This window comes from Zootoca vivipara, chromosome 1 (assembly GCF_963506605.1).
Source record: "Zootoca vivipara chromosome 1, rZooViv1.1, whole genome shotgun sequence".
NCBI lineage: Eukaryota > Metazoa > Chordata > Lepidosauria > Squamata > Lacertidae > Zootoca > Zootoca vivipara.
This window is the reverse complement of record NC_083276.1, coordinates 115,691,684-115,711,024: the sequence shown is the minus strand read 5'-3', so window position 1 is coordinate 115,711,024 and position 19,341 is coordinate 115,691,684. Positions and strand designations below refer to the sequence as shown.

The 19,341-nt window shown below is 42.1% G+C and overlaps 1 protein-coding gene across 1 annotated transcript in view; it reads right to left on the bottom strand.

Annotated features, from left to right (window-relative positions):
* The window catches only part of CHN1 (chimerin 1), a 92,031-nt gene that overhangs the window by 12,445 nt on the left and 60,245 nt on the right, over positions 1-19,341 (bottom strand). Inside the window, exons 7-9 of the mRNA XM_035134957.2 lie at positions 18,195-18,272; positions 5,220-5,304; positions 347-520 (exon numbers count right to left, since the gene is read on the bottom strand). Coding sequence (XP_034990848.1) covers positions 347-520; positions 5,220-5,304; positions 18,195-18,272 — 337 coding nt within the window. The remainder of the gene's footprint in view (positions 1-346; positions 521-5,219; positions 5,305-18,194; positions 18,273-19,341) is intronic.

Below are 19,341 nucleotides of genomic sequence, written 5' to 3'. Positions count from 1 at the left end.
AATAATAATAATAATAATAATAATAATAATAATAATAATAGGTACTTATTTGTAAGATGTGTCATGCAAAACAGTTTCAAACTTAAAATTCAGCTAAACCAGATCAATCTAAAAGTTTTCCAAACTTTTCATGTCGGTGACACACTTTTTAGACATGCATCATTTTGCGACACACCAATTCAGTTTTACTAGCAAACCAGAGGTTATACTAACCCTTTACCAGCCCCCGGGAGGAGTGTTTGTGCGACACACCTACACACTGCAGCCGACATGCTAACATAGTTTGGAAAGCTCCGATCTAAAAGAATTATAAGAAAGGCAACAAGATCATTTAAAGCTGCCTTACCTCTTGATTCAATCTCTCTAATGCACATGTCTACAACCATTGGTCTCTTTGTGAAGTGCGCTTTTACTAGTGTAGTGAGATCACAGCTGTACACTTTTTTGACATGTTTCAGGTCTGGCTTGCAGTCGTTTGGGACCATCTTGGAGCATTGCTTATGAACATTTAAGCCACAATCTGGTGGAAAAAGCATACAAGCAACAACAACAAACAGTTAGCCTAACATTTTGTTCTATGAAATTGTAATCGCAAAGTGGAACCCTTCCTACAGAGTCTGATATTTTAAGGATCTCTTAAGTGAGTGCATGCAGTATAGGTACACAGTTTGAAGAATATCATCACCTTGGTTCTACATGTTTATAACAAGTTATCAGCATATACTTCAATATGACTTCATTGCAAGTGATGCTGCAATGAAGTGATGCTACAGAATGAACCTTTTCCACTCTGCAGCCAAAGCACGTGTTCTTTTATCAAGCTATGCCCATCTTGCGTGTGTACAAAGTGCCCTTGAGTGTTTTGAGCAGCAACCCCTTTATATAAACTAATCATCCAAATTCACTGTCGGTCCCCTTCACAGCTTCTAAAACCACCAGTCCTTTCTATCTTATTTTCAGATTATCCAAATGTTTTCTAGCTTCTCAGACCACCAAGGCAGAGATTACACTATATGTAATTTCATAAACCGCTAGAAAGCCAAGAAACATGATGAAATAGATTCTCAGATACTGCAAGTTGAAATATCTCAGATAAGCTGCTCTCCCCTTGCACTTTTCCAGGGCATCAATGGAAAGACAATATTTAAGAACAGAAAATATTGATTCTCGCATTCTCCAGTGAAAGCTGTAATAATGTGCTTTCATTAATGCATGAGCAAACACAAGACCTGTAAGCACTGTATATTAAGATTGCCCCACGAGGACCCATTTCAAATATTTGCTGAGAGTACAATAAGCAAAGCTGTCATTTTCTCTTCCATTGCTGATTTGATTTTAGTCAGCTCTAACCTTCTTCTTGCTTCTAATTCACTGAAATATATACATAGTTGCTGAATGAGCTTTATAGAAACAACCTCATATGTTAATGCATGGCCATCGTATTTTATCCAAGCTACACTGGGGAAGGATATGCATTCTGTCATGTTTGAGAACAAACAGAGTTCCTTCAGTTTTATGATTGCCATGAAATCAAAGCAGGATTTGGGGCAAGTGGATGAACCTGGGGCTAATTTTGGATCTGGGGAAAGGAAAAAAACAATGTACTTCCACTTGCTCATATTAGTTTCCATTAAGTTGGTTAAAAATGCTGGTGAATCCTCGTTTGCTGGTACTGGCAGCCTAGTGGCACACCAAGTATTCTACAGATGTTAACTGAGACACAAATAATAAGAGACAATTGAGGCAATAACCCATCCTAAGGAAAGACTTTTTGAAGGAAAGACTCTATATTATTTTTTCAAAGATGATGGAAAACCACCAAGGATAGAACTTGCAAGGTCTGTTCAGGGTAGTCAACCCACCCTGCTTTCGCAGAAAAGTACCACCTTTTATTTCCCAAATGACTCACCGGTTGTGCATGCATGCTAGGTATGGGTCACTTGCAGCTGCAAACAGTGGGTGCATGCTCATCACAGGACATCTGCAGAAGGAGCCTGGTATGTTGGAGAAACTAGGCAGCGTTCCACTCGCAACCCCCTCTGTTACTAATTTCATTTATAGCCAACCTTTCCTTCAAAGGGCTCAAGGATGCCATGCATAGTCCCCCTTTCCCCATTTTATCTACTCAACCACCCTGCAGAATGCCGTGGCGAGACTCCTTATGGGGTCCTCGCCGCAGGATCACATTCATCCAGTGCTATACCAGCTGCACTGGCTCCCGGTGGAGTACAGGATCAGGTTTAAGGTGCTGGTTTTAACCTTTAAAGCCCTATACAGCCTAGGACCCTCGTACCTATGGGACCGCCTCTCCTGGTATGCCCCACGGAGGACCTTACGGTTCGCAAATTATAACATTTTGGAGGTCCCGAGCCTCAAGGAGATTAGACTGGCCTTGACCTTTTCGGCCGTGACCCTGGCCTGGTGGAATATACTGTCACAAAAGACCAGGGCCCTGTGGGATCTGACATCTTTCCACAGGGTCTTCAAGACAGAGCTGTTCCACCAGGCCTTTGGTCGGGGTTGAGTCTGACTCCCTCTCCCCTTTCATAAGAACTTGCATGAAAGTGGCCTCCCAATTTTTCTCATATAAGCTCCCATATAAGTTCAGCACAAACAGTTGCTCCTGGTGAGCATTTAAGGTCCCCAACCCTAATCCGCGGGTTGCCATCTGATTGGATTTTATTCTGATCCTGATCTGATTTTAGGATGTATTTTAATTGATTGCCTGATTTTATGTTAATGTGTTATACATTTGACGATAGCCGCTCTGGGACAAAAGACCTGTGCCTTAAACACCAAAGACTTGGGGCTCAGCCTCCCCTCTAAAAAACACACCGGCTGCGAACTGATTTGCCTGTGCCACCTGGCTTGATGGCCCAAGACGAGGATGCTTTAAGTTTGAACAGTACAAGCCCCCAAAGCAAATGCAAAGCTCCGGAAAATCTAAAGGCGATAAGGAAAGAAGTTTGTTCTGTGCTTTGTTCAGGGTAAAGCAGGAAGCCATTTTTAATTTTCTTCCTCCCACTCAAGGACCTTGGGGGGGGGGGAAAGGGAAGAATCTGGCCCTAAAACATTATTTTAATGTAGATGGCGATGCATGGTGTGTGAAAGAACATTATATAAATTGTAGCCATGCAGGAGGCAAGCCACCCACCTACATACCAGCTTAGAGAGAAGGTGCAAGCTAGTTGCCATGGTATGTCATGCAATGCTGAAAAGATACTGATTATAAAATTTACTCCGAAGAAAATGGATTGACAAGCTCTCATGCTATAAACTAATCTACGTGCTTACTGGGAAAATCTCCACGTAGCATTCCAACCCGCCCGCCCGCCCCCCACCTGCCCCCTGCCCCATTATTTCTCTCTTTCTAGTGACATGCAACATTGCAAAAGTAATCGGAGTATGCTCTGTTCATTGGGCTTCGCTGGACCCAGAATTTTATACAGTTTTCATCTTCTTGCTTTATAGCTGACATTGCTTTTACATGACTAATAACCACCCATTCCAGTTTTGGTGCTCTTAAGGATTGGATCCTGACTACAGACTGTGAACTAGGACCTTGAAGGAGCAGCTGTAGGCCTATGCTACTTCGATGTTGCCTTCCAGCAAACACCTGTTTTTGAATCTTGATTACATTCTTCGCCTGCCTTCATCTCAGGCTAGGTAGCTTCGCAGCAACTTCATGTGCAATAAACACCTGCCTGCCCCTGACAGTTTTCCTCTCCTTTTGTACTCACTGTAATTTAATATTGGTCTATAAACAAACAAACAAAATTTAAATAAATGTTAGGCCCAGCCCAGCCAAAGATGAGCACTCTAGGCAAGTGCTCCTGATTTCAGTGATAAGAGAAGCAGCATTTTACTCTTTGGCTGAAATCAAAGACATTTAAAAGTCCTGATTGTGCCCACCACAATAATTTAACATGATTTACTTTAGAATAACAACCTCAACTAAGGATCCGCCACATGTTTTGATTTCTACGGCTAGAATTTTATTTTAAATAAGAAACGTAGACTATTTTATTTGCAAGAATTAAAAGAAAACTTTCTGGGCTTCACCTGGTTTAAGACAGCTGTATATCTAAAGAACGCTGAGTTTATTTCCACAGCAGGTTTCCCTCTGAAGCACTGTTTGCCTGTATAAAGTCTTAGCATTATTATGCTCCAAGGGAGAAGACACCTTTTGGAAGTGGACAGAATGTTCATATAGTTTTATTCACAAAAATCCATGTACGTACAGTATATGGATTTGTGTTTTAATGTTTTCACATTCCCCCACCAACATGGCTCACCGAAACATATATCCATGATGTAGAAACAATTCAGAAGAAGAAGAAGAGGAGTTTGGATTTGATATCCCGCTTTATCACTACCCGAAGGAGTCTCAAAGCGGATAATATTCTCCTTTCCCTTCCTCTCCCACAACAAACTGAGAGGCTTCAGAGAAGTGTGACTAGCCCAAGGTCACCCAGCAGCGGCATGTGGAGGAGCGGAGACGCGAACCCGGTTCCCCAGATTACGAGTCTACCGCTCTTAACCACTACACCACACTGGCTCTCAATTCAGCATTCGCATAACAATGTACACATGCTGTGTATGATCAAGTGTGGTGATTGCAATGTTTGTTTGGCTTTTAATGCTATCAAGTGTGTACTGGACACCCATAAGCTGGCCCAATTCATTCATACGGCACTAATTTGTGATAGACAGACGACCACCCTAAGGAGTAAATTCAACCGCATATTGAAAGCTTGGGATTTTCGTTTCAATTTTGTGATGTTCATCTATATACACATTTTATTGAATCTGATTTCTTGGACTACATTTTTGTAGCTTAAAGCTTGTTTGCTTTTGCAGAATCTTCACAGCCATTTCTCTCTTGGATGCTATCAACACATAATGATATCCAACTGGAGAAACTCAGAATTTATAATTTATAGTTTTGTGGCAACCACTGCTGTTTTATGATGATTTTAGCATTGTTTCAGCCTCCATTTTATTGCTTTTTTATGTTAGAAGGCAGAGTGCCAAATTACCAATATACTTTCTGATTAATATAAGAGGCCGATCCGGTTACTTCTCATGCCAATGGGAGTCATAACATTATTTACAACTGAAGTCAGTAAAGATTGAGGGAGTGCATTTCATTATGAAACGCAAAACCTACTAAACATTCACAGCATCAGAAAGAAACAAAAGACCCAAACAGTTGTTACCTGCGCATTTCACTCCCTGAGCAATGAGGCCCCACATAAAGTTGGCACAATATTCACACCAATGTGGACCCCTGAAAGTGTGAACCTGAAAAACAAAAGCAGAAGTCAACAGATGAGCGCAGTAATTTGCAAGTACGTACCCCCCCCACAAAAAAGTACACCAACCACTTCCTCCCCCCCCCCATTCTCTCTGATTAGCCTGGCTTCCATGTTGTGCCTACTACCACACAGTATGAGATACCAGAAACACAAACTTGCACAGAGACAGATTCAAACTGAAAAAGACTGCTTCAGGCTCCACAGAAACGTTCTTTTCAGCCTCAGGGCAGTTCTGAACAAGGTTGCCCCAAAGGTTTCCCCCTCTATGTGAAGCTGTAGGCTTGAGGTATAAAGAATCTTTGCGGATGATTGTTAGAGATGCTAGACACATGTTTCAAAAATGAGATACTCTGCCAAGCTGTGATACTTGCTCTATGTAGTACAGTGGTACCTCTGGTTACGAATGGGATCCGTTCCGGAGGCCCGTTCGCAACATGAAAAGGCCACATCCTGAAGTGCTGTACCTGCGCGCGCACACGCGCGACGCAATTCAGCGCTTCTGCGCATGCCCGTGCGCTGAACCAGGAAGTAACCCATTCCGGGACTTCCAGGTTCGGCGCGTCTGTAACCTGAAACGATGTAACCCGCAGCGGACATAACATGAGGTATGACTGTATAAAATATATATTACATCCATTTTGTACTTCTGTGGAGCTATGAAGTTTTGGAGAAACATACATTTTTTTTTTATCCTGCCCAACCCTGAAGCTATGGAGGTGGACAAAGCATCATTGCCCCCTCTTCCAGCTCCAGACTTGGTGAGAAGCTTGGGACTTGACCAAACAGCACCAAGTAGGCAAACCCTGTGCCCCCTCTTCCTGCTCCACCAAGCAACTCACCAACGCTAGAATACTCCCTTCCTCTCTTCCCTGAAGCAAAGGGTTGAAATATCAAGTTATCCCCATCCCCTCACTTTTAAAGAAATAATAATAATAGCCCATCATATCTGAAATGGAGCAGGGGACAGAGAGCTTTCCAATCCCTACATGGTGTTGAAAGCCACCAAGATATTCAGGTAAATCAACAGAGTCACTCTCCCATTGCTTCCCTCCCGTCCCAGCAAAGGCTGTCCACACGAAGATGAACAAGGTGTCCTCAGTTTCTAAATGGAAGATGAAACTAGAATGAGCACCAAGTGTATCGCTAGAAGTTATAGCATATAAATGCATATGGTACAATTGCCAACCATTTTTCTCCATTTAGCACCATCAGCATTGCATGTGGGATCTGAATTGCACGCTCAATCCTTGTCCCATTCATTTTTTATTTTTCTATAGTATCTTTCTGCAATGCCTATTACTCAAAGACAGTGTACAGTGGCAAAACAACAACAACATAACAGCAGATAATAGCTAGAAATGCAACCTGAGCATTGGAAAGAAAATGGCTGGATCATGGCCTTTAATGATTCTTAGCTATTTCTCCTGGAACAGATTGGTCGGTTTTTTAAAATTTTAATTTAGCTATTCAGCTAGACACAGCAGAAACTCAAACTCAGCTTTTACAGTTTGCAGACTTAAAGTCCACAGTGGTTAGCTAAACTAATTTATTTTCTATATGCTAAGAACATTGTGGTCTAGCGCAAAGCCTATCATAACGAAGTCAGCATTAGCTCATGTGGTTGCAGGAAGAGATTTAAGGAGTTGTTGTTTTTAATCATTAGCCTTGGATCTCTTTGTGCATAGGTAGGCTTCTATTTATTTTCACTTGCTACAGTCCTGAAAAGTTTATAACATCATCATCATTCTGAAGAAAAAACTACCTCTTTCTTTAACTATTGTACCAAAACATGAACTCTGCTGAAAAGAAATCTTAAAATCCCCCCTCTCAACTTCTAGGGAAAGTTGGCCACTAAAGGTGAGAAAAGTAGCCACTTCCTTCTCTATGGTTTTGATTTCCCCCTTCTCCAGCCTCCTCTGACTGTCCTGTGACAGCCTTCAGAATCCTAAAAGGGCAGAACTCTCTCCTTTGACAGGCCTGCTTCCAAACGGTGAATGCAATTTATAGCCAAGTCCTTATATGGAGAACTGGAGATGGTTCCACACCTGGGAAATCAGGCCTTCAGATGAGATGTGATTAAATAGCTCTATGGTCTAAGCCAGGCTTCCTCAACCTCGGCCCTTCAGATGTTTTGAGACTACAGTTCCCATCATCCCTGACCACTGGTCCTGCTAGCTAGGGGTCATGGGAGTTGTAGGCCAAAAACATCTGGAGGGCTGAGGTTGAGGAAGCCTGATCTAAGCTATGAAGTCTAGCCTCCCGTTGCCACTGGCGGATTTAGCAAGTCAAAGGAACCCATAATTCTCGTCATTCCCATCTTTCGTTGGAAACTGCCTTATACCAGTTTAGACTGCTTGCTCCATCTCATCCAGATCTGTCTACTCTGATCGGCATCAGCACTTCCATGTCACAGACAGAGGGTCTTTCCCCTCACCTGTTTACCTTAATAAATTTTAACTGGGGGATGCTGGGGATTGAACCTGCTTGCAAAGTCAGCTTCTACCAGTAAGCTATGGCTCTTCTGCTCCAGGGTAATATAAAAAATGCTGCTTTCTACTTTAATATTGTTTTGTTCTTTGAATTTTCTGTGAGTTGCCCAGAGAACATGTTACAGTGGTACCTCGGGTTACAAACGCTTCAGGTTACAAACTCCGCTAACCCAAAAATAGTACCTCAGGTTAGTAACTTTGCTTCAGCATGAGAACAGAAATTGTGTTCCGGCGGCCCGGCGGCAGCAGGAGGTGCTTCAGGTTAAGAACAGTTTCAGGTTAAGAACGGACCTCCAGAACGAATTAAGTTCTTAACTAGAGGTACCACTGTACTGGGGCAGACATATATGGTAAAATAAATAAAAAGAAGCGACCGTTTCCAACTATTAATATTTATTTATTTAGAAGACTGCTTTATAGCTCCAAGGCAGCGCACACCCACACCATAAATTAATGCACATTTAAAGCACATTGTTTCCTCCAAGGAATCCTGGGAACTGTAGTTTGCTAGGGCTGCTGGGTATTGCGGGGTAAACTACAGTTCACAGATTTCTTTGCGGGAAGTCATGTGCCTTAAATGTGCTTACCAAAGATTCACACAGAGAAAATTACATTCAGATCTGGTACCAGAAATAGAAATAACATTGGGTTGCATCCAAGTACGCAATGAAAGAGAAGACATTGAAACCAGCAGGTCTTCTCCAAGTATAACTCAATTTGGTCCCAATTGTGTTCCGATGGTGTCAGGATTATTCAGGTGGCATTTCCCACCTGCATCCTTAGTCTTCTCTTGTGTTGCTCTTCGGTAGCCACCTCTTAGGAAATTGCCCATGTCTTGGGCAGAGGTTCTCTGAGCAACAGCCTCTGAGGCAAGGAGGTGGGGATGAGCAGCTGAAACCCATTCATGGCAAAGCAAGTCTTCCCCTGCTTGCAGTTGCCAGGCAACACCACCCACTGGATCTCCTCTGATAAAACCAAAGAAGGAAGAAGGCAGAGGCAGGGGGCCAGAATGGCTTTTAGACCCCACAGTTCTAGTCATCTAGAGGACCAAGTTAAGAGGAGATTAACACATGCAAATAAATAAAAATTCTATATTGCCTGCTCGTGGAGCTTTAGGTGGCCCAATCTAAAGCTGCAGTCCTGCAAATGGGAGTCCATAGGTGCAAAAAGGATACCCATAACAACATTCTGGGGTTGGTGTTCTTACCCCCCCCCCAAGCTTATACAGTAAAGCCACCAAAAAACCTGGGCCGTTTTCAACAGCATATTCTACTCAGCATGTGGCAGAGCAGCACTTGCATTCCTGTGGTACTGACTGACATTACAGGATTACTTTTCTTCTCCTTAAAAAAAAAGCCTCAGTTATCTGCCACGTGCAAATGTAAATGCCTTATAAGACATGAGAAGTCAGGTTCTGCAGACAAAAAAATTCCATCCAAGATGTTCCAGGAAGATTCACTTCTCAAAACACAGAGGAAACAGCTTGTTTGTTTTGTTTAATGTATATAATGTTTAATGTATGTAATATATAATGATCAAAACAAGCTGCATATTGGCTAAGCTGCTGCCCTTTTAAAGTACAGAATGCAGTTTCAAAGCCTTTGTTCCACAAATTACTAATGGAGTCCCAGTGAATACAGACTTCTGATACTTTTCAATGTCTCAATCATAATGCCTGAGATATAAGGCATCTAATCCTGCTTCCCATATAGCAAAGAGAGGGAAGTGTTCTTATTAACAGGTCTCAGTAGCGCCAGCTCCTAGGAGAAGCCTATATTTCTTTTTGCAACTTAAGTTTTCTATAGGTTTTTTTGAAATTAATAGTGTGATTGCTAGAGAGGTCAGCCTCATTAACTCAGAGCTGTGCCCCTTTAATGAGGATTTCACTTTGCTTCTCCTTGTATTACTTGGCTGTGATTGCAGTGAGAGATACCAACAAATCATACTTCTTCATTGGCTAAAACTGAGAGAATATAAGATGCTAGATTTTACAAGACAAGACTTGTAATGCCACATTTGGTGGGGAACCATGTAACGAACAGAAAGATCAGAAGGCAGATATGTAAAAAAGGGAAATAAATTAATTAAGCCAATACCACACGCTTAATTAAAAAAAGAGGAAGAAATAATGGAGTTCAAATGCCTCCCTGAACACATGGCCCTCTGCCATGGAAAGCCCTTTAACCTGAAGCCAAAGTTTATGGTTATTCAATATTGAGGAGGGATGTGCAAATCTATCCATTTTTTCCATTTCTCTCAGTTTCTCATTTTTCCAATCTCAAGTTCAGTTCTGCACATTTCCACATCAGCTTGTGATCTTTTTTTTAAAAAAGTCCTCATGAAAATTCATCAGCATTTAGTACAATTCCTCCCCAGACAACCTATTAATGTGTGGCACGCTCCAGAGCATGGCGATGAAAATGGGGCCAGAGACTTTCCTCTACACCCCCAATAAAGACTGAGTTAAATCCAAACAAAGAAATGAAATAGGCAGAAGAAACTACTAGCTCCTCATCCTCCAGAGTGTTTATGTAGACTTTCTAGCTTTGTGATTGCCAAATAATAATAATAATAATATAATATTTTTTTAAAAAAAACATTCATGCAGAATTTAACAGAGCTACCTCTTGACTCTGGTGCAGTAGCTGAAAGAGCAATGTCACAGAGACACTGATTTTTTAAAAAACCTCATACATGGATGGGACAAGTGAGGCCCACACTATTTACCCAATGAGCCAAACAACAGCACACACTGAATGATAGCACTGAGAGATAAAACTCTAGCATCTGCCTTATGAATGCTGTCAAGAAGCTGCTTTCCCTTCAGCTATTCAGATAAGATTATCACCTTTGAAGGTTTAGTACCTTGTATATCACAAAAATCAAGAGCAACAAACCAGGACATGAAATGACAAATTACTTTCATATGTGCGGCAGTACACATAAAGATGATACCAGCCCTATATCTCCTTTGATTGCAACACCGCCGGAATCCCTGGTTGGGTGGCATTAGGACTGGGCCAGGTTATTATTGCAAGAGGAGCTTTAAAGGGGAAGCTAAATAAAATTGGACTAATATAATTTTTTTGTTCCAGTCATTCCGAAACCAATGCTGCCCTTTTGGGATCTCCTCCCGGGCTGGGCTGCCTCAGGTGGGCTAGTTGTGGCATAAACTGCAATGCAGCACAGAGCAGAAGGTGGGTGGGCTGAGATTTCTGCCAGCCTGTTCAAAGCATATTAACATGCTGGGAATATTCTGTTCCCCGCCAAGGGTCAGCTGTTTGGTGGGAAGCTCAAGTTCCTCCCAAACTCCACTCCCAACTTTCTTTTGTGCATTTTTAGCATAGAAGCAAATAAATGGAAGGTGGTTCTGCTTAACCTTAATTACTGATTTTTTAAAAGTGTTTTTAAACACTTACCAATACCTTTGCTCATGTAAATATCCCAGAAGTACTGAAAGCATGATATGAACCCATCTAGTTAAAACATTCCACGAAGCAAATACTGCTTTCGTTTCATGGATGAGAAAGGAGAGGAGGATAAAGACCAAGGGCACTTGGCAAATTCTTGACAGAAACAGAATTAATGTAGTAATATCGGAGATGATGGCTGGTAAAGTATGAATCTCAATAGTGAAAAAAATATTTGAGTGGCCTGGTGAAGGCATCCAAACCAGTCGGACACATGCATATGAATGGGACCTCTTTGGCTTGTAGAGAAGGAATAAAAGGTATATATATATAAAAGTTGGTCATTCAGGAGATTTAAGCAATCAAGGTTGAAAGCAATGGATGTTCTGCAGTAGCAGTTTCCTTCAACGTGACAAGGTCACTGAGAAGACTTTACGCTCTGCCTCCTGTCTTTCAGACAATGCTGAAGTTGCTCAAGTATTGAGTCTGCCCTGAAATTCAGCCAGCAACTTTGTCCAGGACTTCAGAGGACACTGGGGACATTTTGCACTGGTGCACTCCAGCATCCTTTGCTGCAGCGTATAAATAGCATTGTTTATCAGCAAGGGCAGCGTCGAGTAGCCAAACATTCTTTACAGCCCTCACTCATTTCCCAGCCAGAGGTTCAGCGGTGACTTGTTTCACTTCCCTGTGGGTATTAAATGTGTCAGCAGGAATGTGAACAAGTGGAAATTGTATTGAAGTGAGGCTACTGCTAAACCGGTACAGGAAGTGGAAGACAATGGAACGCACACTACTTTTCTTTTAGGGATAAAGGGGTGGTTTAAAAATTAGTATCTACTGCACACAGCACAGCCTATATAGATATAGATTCTACTGTAGGGTACATATCTCTTTTAGCAGTTAAAAAAATTGGCAAGCCCATCAAAAACGGCAACAAGAGCAAAACTTATTGGCTAGATATAGAAATGCACAAAACGACCGTACAAAGCTGCAAATGAAAGGAACTAGCCTGGCCATGATGCTCTAGCTAATTTGGAGGAAAAGCTGCTGATGATAAGAGGCTGTGACACACCATATCAAGTCCTTGAGGCAAACGCCTTGGCTGCCTCATTAGAGTCCTTCTACACTTCATCACATAGGGGAGCTGCTCAGCTCCTCAGGCCATGCATGTGCCAAGGCGGTAGACTCGCAAGCAGCAATGTGTCAAAGCTCGATTTGCCTAGGAAATATATATACACACAAGTTCCTATTAACTGGGCAGGGAGGGGGGCTAGGGAGCCTATTTTCATAGCCTTAAATGTTTTGAAATACAGAGAAAGCAGTGGGGTACGCTACTTCTGCATTATGTATATAACACTAATGAAATGCTGAAGGTTGGAAACGGTAGGCATAGAGTTTAAGCCTAAATGCAACCAAGTTGCCTTATAGCCACTTCCTAAGATGTAGGTTTTAAAATGGGAACCCTTACCTTTTTATTTCATTTTTTAAATAACTGGGACAGGAAACTGACAAAGATCAGATGTTGTGCTGTAAACGTCTATATCAAAACAAACAACTGCAACTAACCCAGCATTCGTAGAAATGCAGGGGCAGCTGGGGTATACTTCTTGCTCAGCATTAAAATTGCTTGAACATAAAGCTCATATTTAATGAGTGCATCAAGTTTGCTCCATCGAGAAATTTAAGCTTTTGTACCAGCATGTCGTCAGCTAATGACATCATGAGCAGATGGGTCCATTTCATTCATCAATTTACTAGGCAGGCTTCACAGGCAGAAGTTAACAGAATATTGTATTCCAGCCCACCTTAAACACTGTTTTAAATGCAGGAGACAAAGAAAACTAAAACCAGAGTTAACATCCCCCTGCCCAGTGCTCATCTTATTCTAGGAAGTGAACCACAAAATCTGGGCAGAGTCTAGAATGGTTATGTAGCTTTAAAGGCACCACTCCTGAAATTACAAGATCTTAGCATTCAAATATATTGCTCCAGCTTCTTGATGGCCTGCATCGTGTCTCCTCAGGAGTGGTGATCTAATAGGACATGCAAACTGCAGAAGGAGCTGGCCAGAATTAGATGTTTCCAATACTCAGTGGCTGCAGAGGCTGCTGGTCTGGCCCAGAGCCAAAGAGGACTTGGAAAAGGATAACATTCTCTTTGCAGAGAGCGGAGCCCTGCATTACGTTTAGTTCTGTGATTCTTTTTACAGACATTTGCTAGGGAAAACCCAGCTGCTGAAGCTGCAATTTGAAGGCGAGAAAGGGTCTTTGTAACTGTTATCCCTCAACTTGTTTTCCCACCAAACACTGGGCTCTCCAAGCAACTTCAAACACAGCAACAGAAGTGACCATGGGTTACCTGTATCACTTTTGTTGTAGTGGTAAATGCAGCTCAGGAGCAACTTTTTGCTGGAAAGGAGTTTGAGGGGAAAGGGTGAAGAAGCCCCTCCCCCTACACCAACTTACCGTTTCAAAATGTGTTAATATTTTTTTATTGGAAAAAAAAAAACCCCAGAAACTTAGTTCTGCTACAAGGTGTTGATCCAGCTAGTATCTCGTTTTCAATCAGTCCCTTTGGAAACATGTCTAATTATTTCAAGTAAAGAAAACACTGCATGGTCATGGTTTGTTTCCTAGCTGTAAATGTTTGATATAACCTTGAGCACTAATTTTGTGCTTGCATCCAGCTTGTTTCTCTAGCTGGTGCAACCAGTGTTATGCCCTTCGTATGCAACTGGAAGAAATACTTAGGGAGTTTGAAGACTTAAGACAGGCATGTCCAAAGTCCTTTTTGGAGGCCTAATTCGGCCCACCGGTCAGTTCAATCCGGCCCCTGTGGCAGTTCATTTCCTGGGGTAAAACCCTAAAAAAACTTTGGTCGGCCCTCACGCATGTTCACTTCAATCTGGCCCCCAAAAAGTTTGGGCACCCCTGACTTAAAAAAACGAACAAACCTCAAACTGGACAATAGATCTCCCCCTTTGCACAATGCCTACTTCAGTCCCAGGATAACATCAGTGAAATATCCCACCCCCTATTCCCAACCTAGCAAGTGCAGGAGTTGCAATTCCACAAGTTAAGAACTTCTCTGCACTCTCACACAACTTTTTCTAGTTTGTCACGGAGAAGGGCCATTATAGTTAAACCAGATCATATCTTTTCAGTGTCTGGTGTGCCCACTAGCCACGCCCACTTGAGTCCCACAGCTATGTACTGAATCACACCCATCATAGATGATCATTAAATCCTGAGGTTCAATGCTTCTAAATGGGAGAATCCAATCACTTTGTTTAAACATTGTTGTTTTATCCACTTTGTCAAGGAATCTAATTTAATATAAATTAGGTTTATGTTATATATGACATGGAAAATTTGCATTATTTAAGAGGACATCTCCTGGTTTTATTTATTTATGTTCAAAATCCCCCTTGCTATTTGCTTTTAATTCACTGCCTGCTTTAAAATTTTTTTATTTTTTTTTATACCCTGGGGGCAAGTTGACTGCATTCTTAAGCTCCAAACCTTAGGGACTGCCTTTTCATCTATCAGCAATCATAATCTCTGCAGTTAACCTATGGCAGTCTTTTGATAATGCCTCCTGTGTATCAAGTGTGATGGGGGAGGGCACAAAGGGAGGTATCCTGTACTCCTGTTCCCCATCATTCCCCTGAAGATCTGCCAAAGGCAGTATCCTTCAAACTCCTCTTTATTTTTATTTTTCAAGTGCAGGCTGCTTGGTTGCCAAGGATACGCTTCTTTTTTCTTCTTCCTTGCAATATGTTTCTCCTCTCCCATTTAAATACATTTCTAACCATTAAAAAACACACAACTGTTTAAAATGTTATAAGCCAGACCAAGAAGCTAAAGGACAAGGTATAATATGCATTTAAATATAATGTAAAATGATTGAAGGCTCAACAGAGGCACTAGGAAGGTTTTCCAGGGCTCTGCCTGGACTTAGATTCAGGGTAAACTAGCAAACCGCTGTTTTAGCAAAATGGATTTGGGTGCTCTTCCCACTTGCAATATAAATGTTTCCTGGAAACTGACAAATATATTAATAGAGATAAGGACATTCTTATAGCATTCATGCTGCAATGTATTCCTCTGAAGCAAATGGGACAGTATCAGGGCTTGCTTTGAGGACTGAAGCGTGAAATTAATAAAATCTGGCACCAATCTTAACTTATGTTGTGCATACTTTATATTACCGTAATCCAGACTAGATGCAACTGGGCATAGGACTCAAATTACAGGTTTGGAGAGGACTGTATAGCACAAGGGGACATAAAAAGAAATGAAATCTCCTGAATAAAACTGGAGCAATATGCAGGTAATTATTCCCAAATTAAATCCCGCCCCCGCCCCCGAAATGACATACAGTGATTGCATTTGAATGGCACTTTAAACCATGGTTAAGCAAAACTAGGGTTTAAAGTTAAGCGCACAGCCTGCTCATACACCGGGAGAAAATTGGGAGAGTTTCATTCCTCAGTGGTTTGTTTGTTTGTTTAGGGAGAAACAAACCACAAACCTGGATTCAGATTCCAAAACATGAATTAACTCCTGGAAGTGAGGAAAGAGCAAAGCACCCATGATTTTAGACCTGTGCAGCAGCATACTGTGTTTTCACCTTTAAACCATAGTTTAGCGTAATTATGGTTTACAGCAGCAATGGAGAACCTTGGCCTTCAAGCCAAATTAGTTCCAGCGGGAGGCCTAATTTCACCCAAGGTGAAATTCACGCAAGGCCTTTCACCCAAACCATGTCCACCTGCACTATACCTGACAGCATGTGTGATGTCAGCTAAAGATGTGACTGCAAAGGAACAATCAGGAGCCCTACTGTGTGCTCCCAATTGCTCCTTGGCAGCTGATTGGTGCTGACAGCAAGCCCTGCTTACACACTCCATACATAAATATGGTATGTATATAAAGCCAACTGGGAACTCCATACTTACAGTCAATCCCAAGTATTCAAAACACATCATATATATGAAGGGTTTGGAATCCATAAGGCAGGGCTAGCCTATATGGTGCCCCCTAGAAGTTGCTGGCCTGCCAACATAGCAGTTCGAAAGCACGTCAAAGTGCAAGTAGATAAATAGGTACTGCTCTGACGGGAAGGTAAACAGCGTTTCTGTGCTCTGCTTTTGCCAGAAGCGGCTTAGTCATGCTGGCCACATGACCTGGAAAAACTGCCTGCGGACAAACATCGGCTCCCTCGGCCAGTAAAGCAAGATGAGCGCCGCAACCCCAGAGTCGTCCACGATTGGACATAACTGTCAGGGGTCCTTTACCCATAGTTGCCAAGTCTCCTGCTGAAAAATGCGGGATCAGCAGTGGCGCGGCACTGGAAGTCACTTCTACGCATGTCTGGACATGCATAGAAGCGACTTCCGGTGCCGCGCTACCCATGTATGGGCATCGGAAATCGGGCGACGTCAGGACCCAAAATGGAGCCTCCCTGGCAGGTAGGAAATCCGGGGGATTTACGGGATTTTTTCCAATCCGGGCTGCCAGCAGGAAACGGTTTAAAATACGGGGGTTTCCCGCGAAAAACGGGAGACTTGGCAGCTATGACTTTACCTTTACCTTTTAAGAAGTTGCTGGACTACAACTCTCAGCATCCCTGACCACTGCTCACGCTGATTGGGGCTGATGGAGTCCAACAACATCCGGAGGGCCCCATTCTGACTCCACCTGCTGTGAGTCGGTATTATTACCATCCCAATTGCAAATAGGGAGAGAGTGGCTTGTCTGGAAGCCACCGAGTGAGTTCATGGCAGACGTGAGAACCAGGAACTTGCCAATCTGTAGCTCCTTCTCTGAAACCATTATGTCCCACTAGCTCTCTAGATTTCAGCTCGGCTTTACTACAATAAAGCACCACAACAGCGGGTTTCATATGTGTCTCCAGTCCAGAGCTCTGTGTATATTCAGATGTGTGCACACAAGTATTCTGATTCATGATGAACATGTGTGCAATGCATTCCCAAAGAGTGAGCTTTGTATATGCAATGGAGCATTCATGCCTAAAACTGATCACTGGATCAGAGCACCTGAGCACTGACTGCTTTCAAAAACAAGGAATACAGATATTTCACTTCGGGAGGAGTGTGGGCCAAATTTTTACCCTGACCCCTAATGGCAACCTCTTTTCTAACATAAAACCTACTGCGGTCTACCAGTTTCTGTTCTTTTGGAATAAGGCAATGAGTAAGTCCTCATTCTGTTTACAAGACCTTAATTAAAGCACCCATTCAATCAGAATGAATGAATGTAATGAATTATCTATAACTATCATTAGCTCAGTATACACATCTCAAGAAGATAATTTTAAGGGTTCCCAAGAAATAGTGAAGAAGACAATTGTATGGTGTGTGTGTGTTTTTAAAATAGTAATAATAAAAAAATAATAATAATCAGAAGCTACATAAGAAAACCATGTGGGTCTCTGAGAGTCACCGGCATTAAGAGCCCTATGGTAACAACATGCTCTTTTCATCACAGTCAATTCATTAATGAAGGAGTGGGGGGGGGGAGAGAAATGAGCTAGGAAGCAGGAAAATGTAGACCATCTGCTCTGCCCAGATGCAATAAAAGCATGCTTCTGGCATCTAACACCACTTAATGACAATGCACAGAGATAAGATCAATAAATCCGTTGATCAAAGATCAAGTCTCTCTCACACAAAATCTTTATGTACCTCTGAACTAAAAGCCAGAATTTAGCTAAAATATTTCCCCGGACTTTTTTAGTTGTTCATACACACCCAACTACCGTGCTAAGATTAGGAATCAATCAAATTAATTCTATACACAATGTTACTTTACTGAAGGGATACTGCTAGGGTGATTTTTGCCTAGCTTCAGAATGGAACACACAGACAAACAAATAACCAACCAACAGCCCCAAACAAATCTGGAATAGCTGCCCAGGAATAGGTATAATAAAAGAGTTGAACTCCTTACCTTGAAACTGTGAACCTTTTCATATTTTGGAATGTGTTCGTTTTCTTTCAGAGTTGCTCTTCTGACAAGTGATGTCAGCTGCGAATAAGCAAAGAGTTTAAGAGGTTGCCAGATTGTCACAGATGACTTTTGAAAGCCCAGCCGCATTCCCAAGGCTGCCATCAATAAATCTCTTTGACGGCTCTCCTGTTTGGAGTTGTGAACGGCAGATCTATTAGCTTTTTGCCCTGACCAAGACTCTTTGGATGGCATTTTGGAAGAACTGGCAGGCGAAAACCGAAACCAAAAAACCAAAAAGCCCAAACACCAAAAGTAAAATAAAAACAAGAACTTTGCACGGATCTCAATTTGAGTTAAAAGCAAAATGAAAGCAGCATTATTACCCTGAAGCCTAAACTGAGCTGAAGAAGGGCATCATTGATGCAATTACTATTTTACTTTAAAAGAAAAATCTGGTTTTGCTGCGGTTTCTTCTCTCTTGAGGGCTTCTTTTTTTTTAAAAAAAAAAGCTTTCTAATTCAAGCCTGAAAACTTATGGGTCTGAATGTAAACAAAAGCAGAGTCCCTATTAACAAAAGAAATCCCAGAAAGTCTTCATCCATTTAGAAAGCTATGCAGTGAATGCAGAAGAGGCCGTTTTCTGGACTCTTTTCTTCCCTATTCAACCATACTGATGACCATTTTGTATCAAAAGATGCTCACATACTGCATATAATCAGTTTCCAGTTAACAGACACTCTGCTAACCTCAGTCTAGCAAGGAGAGGGAGGAGGGGGCGGGCTTTAGCCGGCAGCAATGAATCTGACTGGTTGGAGTTAGACGGCATGCAACCAACGAAGAGCCTGCGATAGAATTTAAGCAGCGTGGTGCTCAAGCTCACTCATCCCCCTCCCACAGGAGACTTTCTTGCTGGCTCAAGAGAAAAAAGGAAAAAAAAATCAGCAGGAAGATAATGAGCGATGAATGAGTCATGCATCATTGCAAAATGGCATCTCTGCCATTTAAAAACTAAGGAGATTGCTCTTCAGTTTTAATGCCTGGAAATGTAGTGCAAGCAGGAAAGGAAGGAAAGCTGCATATTGCATTGAGACAGATGAACACGAATCCTATTGCTCATGACTATTCTCACACGCACCTCCCTTTACCT